At 50.7% G+C, this 14,977-nt stretch overlaps 1 protein-coding gene across 1 annotated transcript in view; it reads left to right on the forward strand.

Annotated features, from left to right (window-relative positions):
• The window catches only part of gabbr1b (gamma-aminobutyric acid (GABA) B receptor, 1b), a 31,442-nt gene that overhangs the window by 13,443 nt on the left and 3,022 nt on the right, over nt 1–14,977 (forward strand). The window contains exons 6-11 of the mRNA XM_028964624.1: nt 2,128–2,283; nt 4,405–4,537; nt 4,611–4,727; nt 5,791–5,901; nt 6,524–6,617; nt 7,249–7,376. Coding sequence (XP_028820457.1) covers nt 2,128–2,283; nt 4,405–4,537; nt 4,611–4,727; nt 5,791–5,901; nt 6,524–6,617; nt 7,249–7,376 — 739 coding nt within the window. The remainder of the gene's footprint in view (nt 1–2,127; nt 2,284–4,404; nt 4,538–4,610; nt 4,728–5,790; nt 5,902–6,523; nt 6,618–7,248; nt 7,377–14,977) is intronic.

Raw genomic sequence — 14,977 nt, forward strand, 5'->3', positions numbered from 1 at the left:
CTCTCTTCTCCGCTCCCAGGGTGGAGATGGCAGCCATATTGCTTATTAAAACTCGTATCTCGCTGTTTATGTGTGATATGTATTCTCCCCAGAACTTCTTGGCTTATTAGTGCATCAGGAAAGCGGCGCCATGGCGACCACAGTAGTCGTCCACGCGTGAGCGGGACATTAAGCTGCAGACCCGTCCGCTGTCTGTAGGTTGTCTCTCCTGCATAATTTGAATGTTGCAGCGTCATTGGGGAGGAGTTTGGATTTGCGTCCCCGACATGCGGCAAGGTTGGTGGCTGAGACTGGACACGAGCAGATGACCCTGTCCGATACGACGCCGGATCTGTGGACGCTCCGCTTTCATGGCGAGCTGCTGGGACCATCTGCGCGTGTGGTTCTCTGTCTCTGACGGTCACGCCGAGACGTCCTTGTCTCCCTGTTGCCCGTCTTCTGTGCAGTGGAGACAGTGGACGGGTCTAAAAATAGTCTCTGTGGAGGAGGACGGGCTCCTCAAAGGAGACCGTGACTTTGCTCCGGACTGGACGCCCTCCGTAAACTGGGGGGACAACACACGTACAGGACTGTGTGGACATGTCTCGGGTCTGTCTGTAGAGGTCATTTGTAGGGTTAGCGACGTGTGAGACTGGGTGTGAGAAATGGGAATTTCAGGAAAAGTGAACCCTCTATGAAGAGGTTCTTGGCCCCATTTCAGCCCCTGTTGTCACTGTCACCCTTCACTCGTTCTCCTTCATTCACGGTGTCTTTTATGCTCCATATTTTCACTTGATCTCTCGTTCTCTTTTCTCTTTTTTTAAAATGTCTTCAGACTTTCTGTCTCTACTTTCCACGCACATTCTCACACTCGCACTCTCCGGTTGCCCCTGACAACCGCTGCTTTCCCATTCCTATCGCCACGGCAACCATTATGGGGCTTGGTCACCATGGTAACACGCCGTCCCGGTTTCAGCATCAAGGGCGAGGGAGCGGTGTGAAGCAGAGCGAGGAGAGCACGTTCACGGGCCCGTCCCTCACAAAACCGCATCCCTCGCCAAGCCACGTTTCGTAAACCTTTTATTTGGGGGACTGTCCCGCTCCATCAGGACACTAAGCCGTTTCTGAAGGGACTTTAAACCGCGGCGTGGCGGTGGTGAGCTCTGCAGCGGATAAATCCACCCCCCCGGCACCGAAGCCACGCCACATAGTTTATTTATGCCCACGGCAGCCGCCAATCAATTTCCATTCAAACGTGAAAGGTGTCTTATAGGCTCTCGCGAAGGTTATTTTTTTAAAAAGCCATTTATCTGTTGAGCATTGTAGAGAGGAAACAGAGTGAAAGTGAAGTGATTGTCACTTGTGATACACAGCAGCACAGCACACGGTGCACACAGTGAAATGTGTCCTCTGTATTTAACCATCATCCTGAGTGAGCAGTGGGCAGCCATGACAGGCAGTGTGTGGGGATTTGCTCGGTGGCACCTCAGTGGCATCTTGGTGGTTTGGGATTCGAACCCACAACCTTCTGATTACGGGGCCGCTTCCTTAACCGCTAGGCCACCGCTGCCTCTGAAGGTATCTGAGCTTCAAATACGAAGGGCTGCTGGATTCATCGCTGATTACCTGCATACTTTGGGTAAAAACATTTTTTTATTAAATTTATCATTTAATTTGTCGTTTGTTTAATCCATACAGCACAGTCAGATGCTTCCCAGGACTTCCTACTGGAAGTAAGTGGTGGCCTAGCAGTTAAGGAAGCGGCCCCTTAACCAGAAGGTTGTGGGTTCGAATCCCGATCTGCCAAGATGCTACTGAGGTCGCTGCTCCCCGGGCGCCTGTCATGGTCCCCACTGCTCACCAAGGGTGATGGTTAAATACAGAGGACACGTTTCATCGTGTCACCGTGTGCTGTGCTTCACAATGACAGCCATGCTGCCCCACTCTCTGCTCCACCATTACTCCCACATCCCAGTACTTGGCATGCCACGTCCCTACAAGTCCCGCAAACTTTAGAAGGCCAAGCTGCTGCTTTGTTTTAATGTAATAGCTGTGCTCAGATGTTGGTAAATTGTGGTAAGCTCTGTCCTGATCTCTCTCTCTCTCTCTCTCTCTCTCTTTCTTTCCCTCTTGCTCGCTCTCTCCAAGTCCAGGCTCTGGCCCACCAGCCGACCAGACTGTGGTCATTCAGGAGTTCCGTTTCCTCTCTCAGAAGCTCTTCGTGTCTGTGTCTGTGTTTGCCGGGCTGGGTATCCTGCTCGGCATCATCTGTCTTACCTTCAACATTTACAACAGCAACGTCAGGTACGCTAATATCATCTTTCTGCATGAAGATGGCAGCTTGTGAGGGTTGGCTTAGACTGATGTGTGCCAACCCTGGCCGACTTATCACTGATAAATCAGATAGTTGGTGGGCGATAAACTGTAGATACAAGAACTCTACACCTTTAAAAGGATTCTATAGATGAAAGTATTTCTATCTGGTGACATAATGGCAAAGCAAAGTTCTCCATGACCTAAAAGGGAAATTGATTGTCATTAAGACCATGCAGAAATACTATAGCTGGACTATGGCATAAAATTCAATTTGCGATATAAATTTAACCATAGATGGTAGTCGATATATAATGCTGTAACTTCGATTTTTCGATTTTCTGTATTCAGCTGTAGAGTTTACATTAAAAATATTTAATTAACATCATGCATATTTTATCATGCATTTATCATTAAGACCTTTAAATTATTGCTACTCATTTTTAATTTTAATGACTTGAATTTAAGATCCACAGTAATTCTGCACTCTGTGCTCTCGCCCAAAACTGAAACTTCGTACTGCAAGTAGGTGTTGGCCAAATTTACATCTTATACCGTTTATACCGCGCAGGCCTAAGATGGACAAAAGCATAAAAGAACCAAAATTTTTGGTTCTATTTTTGTCCAGTTGCATACAGAGCACTTTCAGACGATTGAATGGTAATTCTCTTAATTCCAAACTTAATTCCAAATCCAACTGCCAAATGAGCAAGTGACAAGTGCACTCAAGTTTTAAAGCACTTGAAGCTCATCTAAAATTCACTGTGTGGGTGATAAACGCATTCAGGGTTTTGAGTGCGATGTGCTGTTAGATGCAGCCATTATTCGTGTTAATGCAAGACCAATTAACCTATTACTTAATGATATTGCCTATCCCTGTATCAAAGCCCAGCAGTGCATGGTCCAAAAAATGGTCAATGCTGTAAAAATCACAATAATGTGGACTAAAACCAGCAGCATATGTATTTTTCATAAGTGTATTACTGTATACAACTGTGGTAAAATATTGCAGCTACAGTACAGTTAAATATCTGGCTCAAGGACATTTTTTTTTACAATAAGGGATGTCTGCTTGGTGTTTTTGAACGTCTGTTCCATCAGAAAAAAAAAAGTGGAATGTTTTTGAAGAAAATCTTTGGAATGTTTGCACAATTTGTGGTGCATTTAGGCATTTTGCCATATTTTGCGGCATTTTGCCATATTTTAAAGTAGAATAAATTAGCATGTCCCCATCAGTTTTGCTAATGGGGGTGAAATATAGTCAGTTACTATCAGTCATCCAGCAGCGCTTGCTGTCCTTCAACCGATTTCAACAACAAGATCTTATCTTACGAAATTCCACTTACCTCATCGCCGATGAGAATTTTGATCTAAATGAGATATTATCATGTCTAGTGAGCAACTGAATGTACTTCGTCCCCCAGCACAATGATAAATAGCACCAGGAATGTTCGTTTCAGTGGCACAACTTGTCCCAGTAAACATTACTTGAGGGCTTTCCGGCAAAACTGAGCCCAGGCCTGTGGAACACGGCGCCAGCGATCGCTCAATAAATGTTTTATTACGCACAGCTTATAGCGGCGCCATCAATCTTTTTAGCAGCGCAAATGCATTTGGCACAAGTCAGTGCGGCAGCCAGCGGTCCAGAAAGAGAGAGATGTCCTCATCAATTACAATTTCAGCCTTGCAGTGCTCGGTTATTCATAGGAATGTGTCTTTATTCTGAGGGAAGGCGCAGATAATATCATCCCTGAGCCTGGCGCATGCTTCCTTCATTTACCACATAATGTAGTACAGCGGTGGTGTGTCCTGCTGGGGGTTGTGGGTAAATTAAGTGTAATCAGTTGCTGGTAATGGAGACGTCTGATAACCTGTTTGGGGGTTTGCTGGTTGTATTTGGTATGAACTGGTGCTTCATCACGGTTGGAGGCCTTTTTTACCCGCAGAAGGTCCTTCAGTCCCACACGTCCATGTCGACTGGCCTCCAACAAGCAGCAGCGTGCCGGAGATGTAATCAGGCCTAACAGCCCGTCGTGACCGCTGGCACCGTAACGCACCTCTAGAGACAGGAGATGTCTGTGGTGACCTGTGTTGTGTTTGTGGCTTTCCCAGGTACATCCAGAATTCCCAGCCCTACCTGAACAACATGACGGCTGTCGGGTGCATGATGGCGCTGGCTGCCGTGTTCCCCCTCGGCATGGACGGGCTGCACGTCCGGCGCAGCCAGTTTCCGGTCGTGTGCCAGGTCGGCATCCTGGACTTGGGGGAAAGTAGGTCCGCTCGAGTCGGCTTTTCTAACACAGCTTTCCGTCCGTTAGTTCCGGCTGTGGCTGCTCGGCCTCGGCTTCAGCCTGGCCTACGGCAGCATGTTCACCAAGATCTGGTGGGTGCACACCGTCTTCACCAAGAAGGATGAGAAGAAAGACAAGAGGAAGGTAATAAACAGTGCAGACAGTGTGCCAGACAAATTAAATGAGAAATGGCCGCGTGCTCGGAATGCCGAAAGACGTGGCAGCGGCGGCAGCAAGGTTGCCGCGGCAACCATCACATTAACTTTATTGCTGTTTCCTTCAAGGGCGTTTTGTTGTGCAAAGAAACCGATCAATATCATTTAGTGGAACTAATATTGAGCTTTTATACCTCGCCCCGCCTCCGTCCTCTGGAGAAACGTCCTCCGCGATGGCCTCGAAGGTCCCGAGACCGTCCATTTGTCGTAAAGCCCGTACAGCACTCGGGGCGTTGCCGCCGGTATAAACGTCTCGACCCCGAACAACGTGCGAGGAAGAAGGGGGAAGAGAAGGGCGGTAGTAGCCTAGCGGGTAACCCAGGTTCAAACCCCACTTACTACCATTACTACCAAGGTGTCCCTGAGCAGGACACTTAACCCTGAGTCCCCGTCACTACTGACTGCAAGTCGCTCTGGATAAGGACGTCTGGTAAAATGCCGTAAATGTAAATGTAAAAGGGGGGGGGACTGATTTTTTACGCCAAGCTTCTTAATGGAGGCGCTTGATGCCTCCGCAGGTGTCCAGGACCCGTGGGGTACAGAGCTCGGACACCTTCGTATCTCTGAAAAACGGAGACAAGTCCCCATTCACGGCGCAGCGATAAAATCGATGCCGCTGTCATCGCCCGCTGGCTTCTGGTTTCGATTATGTGGCACTCTGCCGATTGGCTATTGAACATGAAAATAAACCATCTGATTCCTTCCATTGTGTGGACGTTTGAAGAGAGGACGCCTGGAAAATTGGAGACAATAATAAAGCGTGTGATGCATTATGCTGACAAATATGTAGGATAAATGTGGTCTATTTTCAGTTCCAGGTTTCTGTAGAAAATATCTCCTCACCGCCCTAACCAAAAAACATGATGTGCTCGTTTATGTAATAAATGGAGAACAGAGCAGGAGCAGCGATTTCTGGTCGTATATGACGCCATAAATGCTGTCCATCCTCTGCTCCCTCAGAAATAATTTGGTTTTATTCGTTTTAACTCCAGCAGCATTTGGAGCCGTGGAAGCTCTACGCCACCGTCGGGGTGCTGCTGGTTATTGACGTCCTCTCGCTCATGATCTGGCAGATTGTGGACCCGCTGCACATCACTGTCGAGGTACGGCTGCCAAACCCTCGCCGCCTTCGCGGCTCATTTGATCTTAAGAGGTTTTGGCCGTCTTCACGGCGCCCCTGAACTATCGTAGATGAGACTCTCTCTCTCTCTCTCTCTCTCTCTCTCTCACGGCTCGTACTTTCTACCATGGTATTTAGTGATAAATAAGCGGGCCACATAACTATGTGCATTCGTATAGTTTCTGATTACTTAATTCTACAGGTCAACATAAATATGCTCAATATTAGTTATTACAAATTCATTCATAGCCGATAAGTGGAATCGGTGTAAAAAAAATCACATAATTTCATAACCTTCAAAGCAATAAAACTAAACATGTATGTTGATTCTTATTATATAATCAATACTCATTTATTGTGAGGAAACACATTACACCATGTTGGGGTGGGTGTGTACATCAGCTCTGCACGAAAATAACTGGTAAGAATTATTAGAAGGAGGTGATTAACTTCTCTAGGATGATGTTCCATGTAGTTCCTGTATTAATAAACTGTCTGGCTGGCCATGGTGCTGATTCCCGAGCGTTTAAGGTATTAATAAATGTATGAAATGTATGATCTACCTGACAAAGCAACATCATCTCTCCTCTGGTTGCTTTGATCAGAAGTTCACTAAGGAAGCTCCTAAAGGCGACTTGGATGTCTTGATTGAGCCTCTGCTGGAACACTGCAGCTCTGAGAAGATGAACACGTGGCTTGGTGAGTATGCCTTTTATTGCCCTTTATTCCTTGCATTGTTCCTTTGTTCTTTCTGTCGGACACTGAAATATTTACGGACGGAAATGACTGTACAAGTCCATCCGCTGGCAAGGAACCTTGGAAAAACAATGCATGCTGCAAAATAATTGACATGGCTTCCAAAAACGAACGTTCAAGCCCAGCGTTGCAGATGTCCATAATTCCAATAATGATGTCCAGTGGAGCCCATGGACGGGGTTACGCTGTCTCATCATGTCAGTGTGATGCCAGTGGATCTTGGGTCTCGTCCACCTAACAGGTGGACGGGGGGGTGAGGGAGGGTTTAATTAAAGCCGGAGCTGGAGACCCAGCGTTGAGCACGAGTTCTCATAAATAGCTGGTTTTCATAGAGAACGAATGACCAGATGCTCTGTGATGGTTATAGTGAACCAGGCTCGGTTTAGTAATACGTATTGAAACATTCTTTAACGGTCTTTACACATAATTGTTGATTTTGCATCATTGTTAATACGCCTCTATGAGCCACAGTGCTTTCTCACCCCTTCTTAAAGAGCTTGTTATTCTGCGTTACAGCAGAAGCAGCCAGTTTTTGGATTTCTGTAATTACAGTTGACTGTTCTCTGGCCGACAGGAGTGGTGTACGGCTACAAAGGGCTGCTGCTGCTGCTGGGAATTTTCTTGGCTTATGAGACCAAGTCTGTTTCCACGGAAAAGATCAATGACCACAGGGCAGTTGGGATGGCCATCTACAACGTCTCAGTGAGTGGCCCCGTGTCTGTTCATTATTTTCTGTAGTTTCTGTAGTCTGGTTATGTGTGTGTGTGTGTGTGTGTGTGTGTGTGTGTGTGTGTGTGAATTTTCCCCAACATGGATGCAACTTTGGTTCATGAAGTAACAACTGAAGCAGTTCAAGAAGAAATGACCTTAGAAAGAAATTTAAGAAGCCGTCTTCCTTTATAATGGCATCAAGTGGGTGTTATACCCTCAGGATTGGAGATGCAAATACATTCCAAATGCTTACGGAACGGTGTCAAAATCATAGATTCTTACATTTAGTGATGCATTGTGCACTGTCCACCTGTTTTTTTGGTGCATTTTAAGTGTTTAAAATGCAGGGAGGCCCCACCACAGAGGAAAAACTACACCCGCCCCAACACTCAGACAACTCCCAGACTACGTAAGACACCCAAGTTGGGACAGCGGTGGCCTAGCGGTTAAGGAAGCGGACCCGTAATCAGAAGGTTGCCGGTTCGAATCCCGAGCCGCCAAGGTGCCACTGAGGTCCCCTTGATGAAGGTCCCGTCCCCACACACTGCTCCTCGGGCGCCTGTCATGGTGCCAAGGGTGATGGTTAAATACAGAGGACAAATTTCACCGTGTCACCATGTGCTGTGCTGGAGTGTCTCACAATGACAATCACGTCACTTTCAGTTATCATCTGGGCATTTTTCCCTGAAAGTAGAAAAAAAATCTGATTTTTGGCACAAATCAGAAGGCTAAATAAGAAACAGTGTGAGAAATCGCACCGACTGTGAAGCGTGGCGGGACGTCCATGAACCTGAATGGACCACAATCATTGGGGGAACAATGGATGGTGAACCCTGCCAGCAGGTTCTAAAAGAGTGGCGGAATATCCATCCGTGAGCTGGAGCTTAGCAGAATGTGGGTCATGAAGCGCGGCGGTTTTACCGGTTTACGTCCGGTTTTCTGTTGAACTGCCGCTCTCTTTCTGAACCGAAGACTAGTACCCGGGTATAAATGCCTTCGGTCACTTCACACTTACGTACTCATGTTCGAAACCATCTGGGTAAATTGTGGCGTGTGCAACTGTCATGAAAAAGGGACGTTTTTCACGTGTCCATCTGAATTTGGCTAGATCACAGTAACCGGATAATATAACAGAACGGATGAACCCTCTGCAGTCTCATGTGATGGAGAGAGCGTATTCCGTATATGAAACTGCCTTCAGATCTGGTTCACACGTCTCGCCTCAGTTGTGTAGAAGGAGACGCATCGGCGACAGCCGTCCAGCGGCGCTCTGAACACCCTGGCTTGGACATGAAGGGGTCCGGTCTGCGTCTCTGGCCGAGTCCACACACGAAGCTTTAGTCTCCGACCGCCTCTGATGTGTCTGTGTTGGATTTCCCACCTCAGCTCAGTCGTTCAGGATTCCCTGTTTTTCACTGCACCCGTTTTTGGGACGTTGTGGAGCTGTTCGTCCGAACAATAAGAACTAGGGAGGGTTTGCAGAGGGACGGGTCGGATGGAGCAGCGTGCCCGTCCTCGTACGTAACGGTACGGTGGAGAAAACGCCGTGTCAGGCCGCCGGAGATCTTTTGCTGGTTATGAGCACAGTGACTGACAGCCGATCAATGGGAATTGATTTCTCTCTCTCTCTCTCTCTCTCTCTCTCACAGCTTGTGTCTCTTTTCACTGTGATCACCTCTCCTTCTTTCCTTCTTTCTTTCCTTCCTAACGCGCTCAGGCTTGTTTCCCTCTGATGCTCGGAGCTCCATTTCAGAGCAGACTTTTTCCTACTTCACCTCCGCCATCAGCTTTTTCATATTTCCATTTCACCAGCTGTATGTAAGTTATTGGTCTGTTAATTAAAACGCTCCGACTGCATCGCTGTTCCACCTCCTGGATTAATATGAGGCGACCGCACCCTCATTTATGCTTATAACAAACATATAACAATTGAGCACGGGTACCACCAGTACCACAGTTTGAGAACCAAGGCCCTATACTCGATATTTTGACATAAATTTGTATAAAGGTAGAAGAGAATGGCTGGAACATATAGGCAAATGACTAGTCTCAGGTCCTGTACACCCCTTATATAGTTAATAAATCCAGGCGCATTATTAACTCATCGATCCACAACATCAGGTGCCAACATCTCCACCACCGTTAAAATGCGGTATTCATAAAAATGGTGAAAGACGGTGAAGGGAGCAGAGATGAAAAGGAAACGTGAAAGATGTCCGGCGTGGCTTGTGGTGGTTAAAGTGTTTTTTATTTAAATGTCAAGGCTGTAATGCCCCTTTCTGACGCTCCGACTGCATCGCTGTTCCACCTCCTGGATTAATATGAGCAGGTTTAATGTAGCTGCTGTTCTGCTCAGTGCCCATGTCTCTCTCTCTCTTTCTCTCTCTCTCTCTCACCCGCCGAGCAGAAGGCGACCGCGCCCAAAACACTGACATTGTCAAATCTAAAAATGGACGTTTCGGAGGAGTGTAAAAAACAGAGTAAAATCAGAGGACGTGGATCAATTCAAACTGAATTGATCCATATTAAAATATGTCGTCCCTGAATCATATTGTGTCCATGTATGCAGGTTGTCCTTTAATGAAGAAATTTTCACTCCTATTATTTACTATATTATATAAGAAAAAGACTATTAATATATATATATGTGTGTGTGTGTGATTTGTATATAAACCATATGTCACATGATCCCATCATGTGACCGGGAGTAACACGGAAACGAGGTAACGTGACTCCTATATATTAGGCTGGAGAGCAGCTGCCAATTGCTCAGTCATTGAATGACGCACGCCATTCGACTCGGCTCCGAAAACCCGCTCCCAGTAAGACCGTACCTGTCCTCTATGTTCTCCTGATTCCTGAACTCCTTCCTGTCACCCTGTCCTGCCCTGTCTTGTGTCTTAATACGCGAACGACAACATCAGTGTGGTGTTGCGGCTCGCGCCGTCCCCGTTCGCAGATTAACGCGGAGGAACTTACCTGCCTCCCTGCGTCCCACCGCACTGAGGTCTCTCGTTTCCTCCTACACGTCTCTCTCGTTCTGGTCCCGGTTCGCGTGTCAGAATGACTGAGCCCGAATTACGCGCTTCACAACTCGCTGCTTTGTGCGATCGGATAGCGCGGCAGGAGAGTCTTTTTGGAAGTCTGTCGCAGGAGGTTCGCTTACTGCGGCAGCGCGTTCAGGAAGTGACCGCCGCGCACCGAGACCATGAAGCGGCGAGCGTGGCGCAGAGCCCTCGCCCCCCCGCGGTTCCCGAACCCAGTTTGCCGCTCCCGGAGCGCTGGAACGGGACCGAGGGGAGCGGCGAGGTGCTCCTCACCGCTCTCTCGTTGATTTTCGAGCTACAGCCTAGCCGCTACCCCAGTGCCCGGTCCCGAATCGCCTTACTCCTAACCCGGCTCGGTGGTTCCGCCGCAGAGTGGGCGGCTGCGCGAATTAATTCCCCAAGTTCTGCGTCCCTCTCGTATGCCGAATTCGTGGAGGAATTAAAAATCACCTTCTGTCATCCGGACGGTGTGGAAGACGTCGCGTCACAGCTTTACCATCTGCGCCAGGGTACCTCATCGGTCAGCCAGTTTACCGCCAGATTCCGGACCCTGGCTGCAAAGACTCCGCTGGGCGACCACGCCCTCCGGATGATGTACTATGAGGGACTGGCCCCACGAATTCGGGGTGAGATGGTCAGTCGGGAGATGCCAGCAACGTATGAGGCCCTCATACAACTCGCAATGCGGATTGATCGCCATCTGCTGGCTCTCCCGAAAACTGCGGCCCCCACTCCGACCCTGCATCAGACCCCTCGACCGCCTCTATCACCACTTCAGCCCACCGTCACTCCTCCAGACCATAGGGGGGAACCCATGCAGCTGGGACGGACAACCCTCACGCCTGAAGAGAAGCAACGGCGTTTTCGGGAGGGTTTGTGTGCATACTGCGCTTCCCCCTCACACATCCGCCTGACCTGCCCTATTCGTCCGGGGAGACGGGACACCCAGCAGATCAGCACGGCACGGCCATCTAGGCCCCTTCCTCCACATCTGATGCCACCGACCTCCCGACTCACTCTCCCGGCCGTCCTGGAATGTAATCAGCGAAGCATCTCCACCACAGCCTTTGTGGACTCCGGGGCGGCTGGAAACTTCATAGACCACTCCTTCATCCGACAACATCACATTCCCCTGGAACTCCTCCCAAGTCCCCTCACAATCACCTCCGTGGATGGTCATCCTATCTCCGCAGGACCCATCATTCACCGTACGGTCCCTCTGCAACTCCGGCTGGACTCCCATGTGGAGAAAATCCAATTTCTGGTGACCAAGATCATCACCTCACCACTCCTCCTCGGGTTCCCCTGGTTGTCCCTACATGAACCCCATCTCTCCTGGTCGTCGGGCATGGTGTTGGAGTGGGGAGCGCACTGCCATCACCATTGCCTTCTGCCACAACCCTCCTCGTCTGTCTCCACGAACCCAGAACCGAGTCCTCCAGTGTTAGACAACATCCCCTCCTGTTACCATGACCTAGCCACCGTCTTCAGTTCAGCCAAAGCCGCCCAGCTGCCTCCCCATCGACCAGGCGACATGGCCATTGATCTGCTGCCAGGAACCACTCCTCCGAAAGGACATCTCTACTCCCTCTCCAAGGCAGAGCAATTGGCCATGGAGCGGTTTGTGGCAGAGGCGCTTCAAAACGGCACCATCCGCCCCTCGACCTCCCCGGCCGCGGCAGGGTTCTTCTTTGTGACCAAGAAGGATGGTGGTCTGCGACCGTGCGTGGACTATCGGGGGCTCAATAAAATCACCATCAAAAATCGAACACCGTTACCCCTCACCAACACCGCCCTGGACGCCCTCTCGGGAGCCAAGTATTTCACGAAGCTGGATCTCCGGTCTGCCTACAATCTGATTCGTATCCGGGAGGGCGACGAGTGGAAAACCGCCTTCATCACCCCCACTGGTCATTTTGAATCCCTAGTAATTCCATTCGGTCTATGCAACGCACCCGCCGTCTTCCAGCAGTTCATAAATGATACTCTCCAGGACATGCTGGGACGGTGGGTGTACGCCTACCTGGACGACGTACTCATTTATTCACCCACTCTAGAATCCCATATTCAACACGTGAGGGCAGTACTAAAGAGATTGCTCGCCCACCGACTGTACTGTAAGCTGGAAAAATGCGCCTTCCACCAGCGCTCCACCACGTTCCTGGGTTTTACCATCTCGTCCCAGGGTGTGGCCATGGAGCCCAAGAAGCTAGAAGCAGTGGCGTCGTGGCCCCTACCCACGACGCTGAAGCAACTGCAACGGTTTCTTGGGTTTGCAAATTTCTATCGTCGCTTCATCCGTGGCTACAGTACGGTCGCAGCACCCCTCACTGCTCTCACCAAACCGTCACCAGGTCCGCTTCACCTAACCCCGGAGGCCATTCAAGCATTTAAATCTTTGTGTCATCATTTCACCACCGCCCCCATTCTTCAACACCCAGACCCTACCCTTCCGTTTGTTGTAGAAGTGGACGCGTCAGAGGTGGGTGCTGGCGCCGTCCTCTCTCAACGCGGTCCGGACCGGAAATTGCACCCGTGTTGCTTCTTCTCGCGGAAGTTCACCCCTGCACAGCAGCGATACGGGGTGGGGGACCGTGAGCTGCTGGCAGTCAGGTGGGCCCTCGAGGAGTGGCGGCACTGGCTGCAAGGCAGTGACACCCCCTTTCTGGTCTGGACCGATCACCAAAACCTAATCTCTATCAAAACCACCAAACAGCTCAATCCCCGCCAGGCGAGGTGGGCACTATTCTTTGAACAGTTCGACTTCCAACTCTCCTACCGTCCCGGCTCCAAAAACCAGAAAGCCGATGCCCTGTCCCGTCAACACGCCCCAGACTCACCATCCTCTGACCCCGAACCCGTTCTTCCTCCTCATCGCATCCTAGGCCCTCTCCGGTGGTCCCTCGAGACGAAGGTCCGGGCAGCACAGGCATCCGACCCTGGCCCAGACAACACCCCACCCGGGTGCCTGTACGTCCCAAATACCTGCCGGCCCGATGTACTACATTGGGGCCATTCCTCCGTCCTCTCAGGCCATCCAGGACGCCAACGGACCCTCTCCTTCATTCGCCGAGCATTCTGGTGGCCTTCAGTACGACGGGACGTACAGGCCTACGTGGATGCATGTGATGTCTGTGCCCGGGCCAAGACTCCCAACACTCCGGCTGCTGGGCCCCTGCGTCCCCTTCCCATTCCTCATCGCCCCTGGACCCACCTCGCCTTGGACTTCATCACCGGCCTCCCTGAAGCTAGTGGTATGACCACCATCCTGACCATAGTGGATCGTTTCTCCAAAGCGGTCCACTTGGTCGCCCTGCCCGGCCTACCGTCCTCTGCCACAACCGCTGACCTTGTGCTTCAACACGTGGTCCGCCTCCATGGGTTCCCCCAAGACATCGTCGCTGATCGGGGACCCCAATTCGTCTCAGCTGTGTGGAAGGCGTTTTGTCGCCTTATCGGATCCACCTGCAGCCTCTCCTCTGGCTACCATCCCCAGACCAACGGTCAGGTGGAGAGGGCCAACCAACAGCTGGGACGATACCTGCGATGCTTCGCGTCCGAACACCAACGCACTTGGCCCGGGTTTCTCCTGTGGGCAGAGCTGGCCCACAACCTGCAAATCTCCTCCGCCACCGGCCATAGTCCCTTTGAGATCTGCCATGGATATCAGCCCCCCATCTTCACGCACCAGGTGCCTGCAGGTGGGGTCCCCTCGGCCCGTCAGATGATCCGCGGTTGTCGAAAGGCCTGGAAATCGGCGCGGTCGGCCCTCCTCATCGCCTCCCGAAGGATGTCCACCCAGCACGATCGCCGGCACCCTCGTCGACTGCACTTCCGAGTGGGACAGAGGGTGTGGCTGTCCACCAAAGACCTACGTCTCAGGACTGAGTCACACAAGCTGTCCCCTCGATACATCGGACCATTCCGGATCCTCAGTCGGATCAACCCCCTCACATACCGTCTCCAACTCCCTCCTGCCATCCGTGTCCATCCAGTCTTCCATGTCAGTAAACTCAAACCCTTTGTCCGATCCTCGCTTCATCCTCCTGCTCCGGATCCGCCACCGCCACGCATCGTCGACGGGGGACCCGCCTACACTGTGGAGCGCATCATTGCCTCGCGCCGCAGAGGTCGGGGGGTCCAGTACCTGGTGCATTGGACCGGCTATGGACCAGAAGAACGGTCTTGGATCCCGAGTCGTTTCATCCTGGACCCGTCTCTGGTGGCTGAGTACCGGCAGCGTACCGCCGCCGCTCCGGGGCCGTCGGGGGTCGGCCCTGGAGGGGGGGGTACTGTCACATGATCCCATCATGTGACCGGGAGTAACACGGAAACGAGGTAACGTGACTCCTATATATTAGGCTGGAGAGCAGCTGCCAATTGCTCAGTCATTGAATGACGCACGCCATTCGACTCGGCTCCGAAAACCCGCTCCCAGTAAGACCGTACCTGTCCTCTATGTTCTCCTGATTCCTGAACTCCTTCCTGTCACCCTGTCCTGCCCTGTCTTGTGTCTTAATACGCGAACGACAGCATCAGTGTGGT

This window comes from Denticeps clupeoides, chromosome 20 (assembly GCF_900700375.1).
Source record: "Denticeps clupeoides chromosome 20, fDenClu1.1, whole genome shotgun sequence".
Classification (NCBI taxonomy): Eukaryota; Metazoa; Chordata; class Actinopteri; order Clupeiformes; family Denticipitidae; genus Denticeps; species Denticeps clupeoides.